Genomic DNA, 5,925 nt, shown 5'->3' on the forward strand with positions numbered 1-5,925 from the left:
GAAAATCTGCTCAGCTTGTCTGGGGAAAGTGGAACCAGCAGAACCTCCCTACACCTGCTGCAGCATATTCTATGGAGGTGCCTGGTGTCTGTCTGGGGCCTCCTGGAGCCGAGGCTACCTGTGCCTTGCTGCCCCTGGGTGCCCCTTGAGTGCTGCAAGGTTGCTACCCTTCTTAATATTCTAACTACTTTGCCAATCCAGGTGACAAAATAAATGGTAAATGGACTGAAAGAACACGCATTGACAAAACTGTTGGTACCCCTCTGTTAATAAACAAAAAACCCACAATGGTCCCTGAAATAACTTGAAGCTGACAAAAGTAATAAGGAATAAAAGTGTACTGAAAATCCCCCGATTAAAATCAGACATTGATTTTAAATTAAGGTTGAACAGAATCATTTTAAAAAACAAACAAATGAAACAGACCTGGACAAAATCAATGTTACCCCTAGAAAAGATTGAAAATAATTTGACTATAGGGACGTGTTAAACTAAGGTATGTCCTCTAGTTAGCATTACAGGTGTCTTCAAGCTTTTAATCAGTCCGTCTGCTCATTTAAAGGGTGACTAGTAGACACTGTGCTGTTTGGTGACAAGGTGTGAACCACACTGAGCTTGGACCAGAGGAAGCTAAGGAGAGAGTTGTCCCAAGAGATTAGAAAGATTATTATAGATAATCATATTAAAGGTAAACGCTATAAGACTTGATGTTCCTGTGACCACAGCTGCACATATTATTCAGAGGTTTAAGGTCCACAGTCTGTAGCTGACCTCCCTGGACGTGGCCTCTGCAGGAAAATTGATAACAAATTGAAAAGAAGGATAATGCGACTGGTAACCAAAGAGCCCAGAACAACCTCCAAAGAAATGGAAGGAGAAGTCAAAGTTCAAGGTACATCAGTGTCAGATCACAGCATCCGTCGTTGTATGAGCCAAAATGGACGTCATGGGAGACGACCAAGAAGGAAACCACTGTTTGAATTAATCAAGAAATCAAGAAAATAATACTGTCGATCACTGTTGAAATGATCGCCTCAAAAAGTTAAGCAACAAAATATTAAGTTCCAGGTACCATCATTTATGTCCAGGTCTGTTTAATTAGTTTGTTTTTTAGAATGATTCTGTTGAACAACAATTCAAAACCAATGTCTGATTTTCATTGGTTGATTTTCAGTGAATTGTTATTTATTATCACCTTGGTCAGTTTCAAGTTATTTCAGTGACCATTGTGGGTTTTTGTGCAACAGGGGTACCAACAAATTTGTCCACAGGTGTGTATGAATCACTTTTCCAGTCACACCAAAATATTAAAGCGCTTCACACTAGAGCCTCATTCACTCAGTTGCACTTACAAACAGGCACACATTAAGTGCCTTGCTCAGTGGCACATCGACATGTGGCAGGAGGAGGCTGGTTTCCACTAAGCCACAGTCGCCTAATTGACACACACACACACACACACACACACACACACACACACACATCCTTGTTTAACTATCTTATTAATATAGATAGATAGATAGATAGATAGATAGATAGATAGATAGATAGATAGATAGATAGATAGATAGATAGATAGATAGATAGATAGATAGATAGATAGATAGATAGATAGATAGATAGATAGATAGATAGATAGATAGATAGATATTTAGATCAGAATCAACTTTATTGCCAAGTTCGTTCATACAAACAAGGAATTTGACTCCGGTACACTTTGTTCTTTTGTTCTGTTTTTGTATTACAGAATAAACATATTTACGATGTACAATATACACATATATAATAAAAAGGTGCATTTGCAACATCTGTATGCTGTTGTTTTGTACTCTATTAAATGTTCATCAGAGAAACATCCTGGGGGAAGAAACTGTCTCTGTATTCGGTTTTAGTGAACAGTGCTCTGTAGCGCCACCTGAAGGTAAAACTCTAAACAGTTTATGTGCAGGGTGTGTGGGGTCTGCAGAGATTTTAGAAGCTCTTTTCTTGACCCTAGACCTGTATAAGTCCTGGATGGAGGGAAGGTCAGCCCTGATTATTCTCTCTGCAGTCCTGATTATTCGTTGCAGTCTGGACCTGTCCTGTTTTGTGGATGAGCCAAACCACACTGAGATGGATGAAGACAGGACAGACTGAATGATGGCAGTGGAGAAGATGACCAGCAGCTCCTGTGGAAGGTTGAACTTCTTGAGTTGCCTCAGGAACTACAGTCTCTGCTGGGCCTTCTTTTGAACAGTGTCTATGTGTGAAGACCATCTCAGGTCCTTGGAGATGGTGGTTCCTAAGAACCTGAAGTGATACAGTGTTGTTGAGGATGGTGAGGGGGGTGTATGGGGGTGGTGTTCTCCAAAAGTCCACCACCATTTCCACAGTTTTATATCTATCATCTATCATCTAATATGTGAGACCTGCTCACCATGCAATGTAAAATTGTGTAATATAATATAAAACATAAATCAATTAAAATATAATCCCCTTTATTTAGTGAAGCAGCAGGGAATGTAACCTTCATGTGGAAACCCAGAAATAAATGAATAGATAAAGCTTAGTTATAAAAATGTGACAGAGACTAAATTATTGCTTTCACTGATACCTGTGGTTCTGTGGATTCTTCTTCTATTACTTGCCCAGTTTGTCAGACTGTAAAGCTTCTTATAAATGTCCAAGTCACAAAGATCTGGAGGCTCCAGTCTAAAAGCTCTGTTTTAAAATAAGATGTAACTAAACCTAAGATATTTCTGCCTGATAATGATAACATGAAACAGAACTAAACTACAATCTGATTCTGGGATCAAACCTCGGTGTTCTGGTATCCTGACAGGCAGCGACATGAACCTCTCTGCTGAGGAAGACAATCTGACTTCACTGAATGTTTGAGATCAACATCATGGGAACCTCTGCCATACGGTAACAGTGTGAGAGCAACATTAACGTTCCTGACAGCACAACAAACTTGGAATGATTTTCTGCATCACCTGTTATACAGACAAAACCAGAACGTAGAAGATTAACGGTAACGCTCAAAAATATAATCCAGGAAATGATAAGACATCTAATCGTGGTCTGATCACCCTCTCCTGAGATTTCTGAGGAGTATTTGGGCTCCAACATCTCCAGACTCCTCCAGAAAAGATCTCACAATTTCTGACACTTTCCTTGTTCCAGATCTGAGCTAGAAAGTAGACCAAACCCTGAGTTAGTTCAACAAACCCTGTTACTGAGCAGGGTTGGTTCATGGAGGACCTTGCAGGGGTAACCAGGGTAACGGCTACCAAAATCCCAGAGTTTTCACATACTTACTCCAGAACTTACTCACCAACCCTTTTCTACAGTGGGGCCCTGGACGGGTTGTTTATGAGGTCTTTTGGTGGGTCGGCCCTAGATGGGTCGTTTATGAGATCTTTTGGTGGGTCGGCCCTAGATGGGTCGTTTATGAGGTCTTTTGGTGGGTCGGCCCTAGATGGGTCGTTTATGAGATCTTTTGGTGGGTCGGCCCTAGATGGGTCGTTTATGAGGTCTTTTGGTGGGTCGGCCCTAGATGGGTCGTTTATGAGATCTTTTGGTGGGTCGGCCCTAGATGGGTCGTTTATGAGGTCTTTTGGTGGGTCGGCCCTAGAGGGGTCGTTTATGAGGTCTTTTGGTGGGTCGGCCCTAGACGGGTCGTTTATGAGGTCTTTTGGTGGGTCGGCCCTAGACGGGTCGTTTATGAGGTCTTTTGGTGGGTCGGCCCTAGACGGGTCGTTTATGAGATCTTTTGGTGGGTCGGCCCTAGAAGGGTCGTTTATGAGATCTTTTGGTGGGTCGGCCCTAGACGGGTCGTTTATGAGGTCTTTTGGTGGGTCGGCCCTAGAAGGGTCGTTATGAGATCTTTTGGTGGGTCGGCCCTAGACGGGTCGTTTATGAGGTCTTTTGGTGGGTCGGCCCTAGACGGGTCGTTTATGAGGTCTTTTGGTGGGTCGGCCCTAGACGGGTCGTTTATGAGATCTTTTGGTGGGTCGGCCCTAGACGGGTTGTTTATGAGATCTTTTGGTGGGTCGGCCCTAGACGGGTCGTTTATGAGGTCTTTTGGTGGGTCGGCCCTAGACGGGTAGTTTATGAGGTCTTTTGGTGGGTCGGCCCTAGAGGGGTTGTTTATGAGATCTTTTGGTGGGTCGGCCCTAGATGGGTAGTTTATGAGGTCTTTTGGTGGGTCGGCCCTAGAGGGGTTGTTTATGAGGTCTTTTGGTGGGTCGGCCCTAGATGGGTCGTTTATGAGATCTTTTGGTGGGTCGGCCCTAGATGGGTCGTTTATGAGGTCTTTTGGTGGGTCGGCCCTAGATGGGTCGTTTATGAGATCTTTTGGTGGGTCGGCCCTAGACGGGTCGTTTATGAGGTCTTTTGGTGGGTCGGCCCTAGACGGGTAGTTTATGAGGTCTTTTGGTGGGTCGGCCCTAGATGGGTTGTTTATGAGGTCTTTTGGTGGGTCGGCCCTAGATGGGTCGTTTATGAGGTCTTTTGGTGGGTCGGCCCTAGATGGGTCGTTTATGAGGTCTTTTGGTGGGTCGGCCCTAGATGGGTCGTTTATGAGATCTTTTGGTGGGTCGGCCCTAGACGGGTCGTTTATGAGATCTTTTGGTGGGTCGGCCCTAGACGGGTAGTTTATGAGGTCTTTTGGTGGGTCGGCCCTAGATGGGTTGTTTATGAGATCTTTTGGTGGGTCGGCCCTAGATGGGTCGTTTATGAGGTCTTTTGGTGGGTCGGCCCTAGACGGGTCATTTATGAGGTCTTTTGGTGGGTCGGCCATTGCTGGGAAGGTTCTCCTCTGTTTCATGTTGTCTTTTTCTGTAGATAAAGGTTCTCATTTTGGTAGAAATAACTTTGCAACCTTTTCAAGACTGATAGATGTCAGCGACTTTGTTTCTCATCTTCTCTAGAATTTCTTTAGATTGAAGCATTTTGTGGCTCCAGATCTTTAGCCTACTTCCTGTTGTCAGAGAGGTTCTACCTGAGTGATTCATGGATTGTACGAGTCTGGCAGTAATGAAGACCAGGTGAAGCTCCTGGAAATGTATAAAAATGTGTTCAATCACAGTTCATTCATGATTCAGCAATATTTACACATAAAATCAGGTTGGAGAGTTTATTTCCCTTAATAAATAAAATCCTGATTTAAAAACAGTTTTATTCTTGTATTTGTTCAGGTTATCTTTGTCTGATGTTCATATAAATCTGATGATCAGTGAGACCATAAAGCAAAGAGCTCCTTCACCAGTATACTGTCACAGATCCTAACGATGGAGAAGGTGATTATTTTGAATAATTAGAGCTGGACAGAACAGGACAACATGTCCACATCTGGTAAATGTTACAAACTTAGAAGTCTTCTAGAGACAGAAATGTCTCCTAGATCCTTAATGGATCATCTGGAACTGTGTGAAGATGGGAATCATTTATTAAACATTTGATGAGTTTTATAAGAAGCTGAGAATCATTTAGAAATGATTTAAAATGGAAACTCAGATGTTTTTGGTGACTGAATCTGTCACAGATTAAATAGTTGAGACTGGATAAAGGTCTGGGTCTGAATCTGTCAGTTTGTTCCTCTTTGGTGGTCATTTGGTTATGTAAAACTAGTTTCTGTTTCATTTGTTTACTGGCTTTGGGTAAAAAACTCCCCAATAAAGTCATGGAGTTAGAGAGAGTTTAGCTTCTTGTTGGCTGGTTTCATTCAGACCAGATCTGAGATGATTCTGATGAGTTTGACTCTGTGAAGGAGAAGTTTTACAGGAAAGAAAGTGTTACAGTAAATGTTTGAAGGTAAACTCCAGAGCTGTGGGTTGATCTTGATGAGATCAGGTGATCTACCTGGAAATGAAGGACACACTGCACTGAACTGACTGGTTGTTTTCCTTCTTCAAACTGACTGCAGACAGTCTGACTGGTTCA

General features: G+C 42.8%; 1 protein-coding gene across 1 annotated transcript; it reads right to left on the reverse strand.

The window, feature by feature from the left end:
- Positions 1–3,326: 3,326 nt before the first annotated feature.
- On the reverse strand, positions 3,327–4,810 carry LOC124881019 (protein IWS1 homolog). Its single transcript, XM_047386503.1, has 2 exons — positions 3,891–4,810; positions 3,327–3,846 (listed from the first exon to the last, which is right to left on the reverse strand). Exons 1-2 carry the CDS (start codon positions 4,808–4,810, stop codon positions 3,327–3,329), a joined length of 1,440 nt encoding a protein of 479 aa, XP_047242459.1.
- Positions 4,811–5,925: the final 1,115 nt, after the last annotated feature.

This window comes from Girardinichthys multiradiatus, chromosome 14, assembly GCF_021462225.1.
Source record: "Girardinichthys multiradiatus isolate DD_20200921_A chromosome 14, DD_fGirMul_XY1, whole genome shotgun sequence".
Taxonomy (NCBI): Eukaryota; Metazoa; Chordata; class Actinopteri; order Cyprinodontiformes; family Goodeidae; genus Girardinichthys; species Girardinichthys multiradiatus.

What these genes read in the sequence shown, in the direction of transcription:
- LOC124881019 (XM_047386503.1), bottom strand. Translation starts at nt 4,810, where the DNA reads ATGAAACAGAGGAGAACCTTCCCAGCAATGGCCGACCCACCAAAAGAC. An exon ending in AAAGACCTCATAAACGACCC is followed by an intron (nt 3,847 to 3,890) that starts GTCTAGGGCCGA and finishes CGACCCTTCTAG; the next exon opens with GGCCGACCCACCAAAAGACC.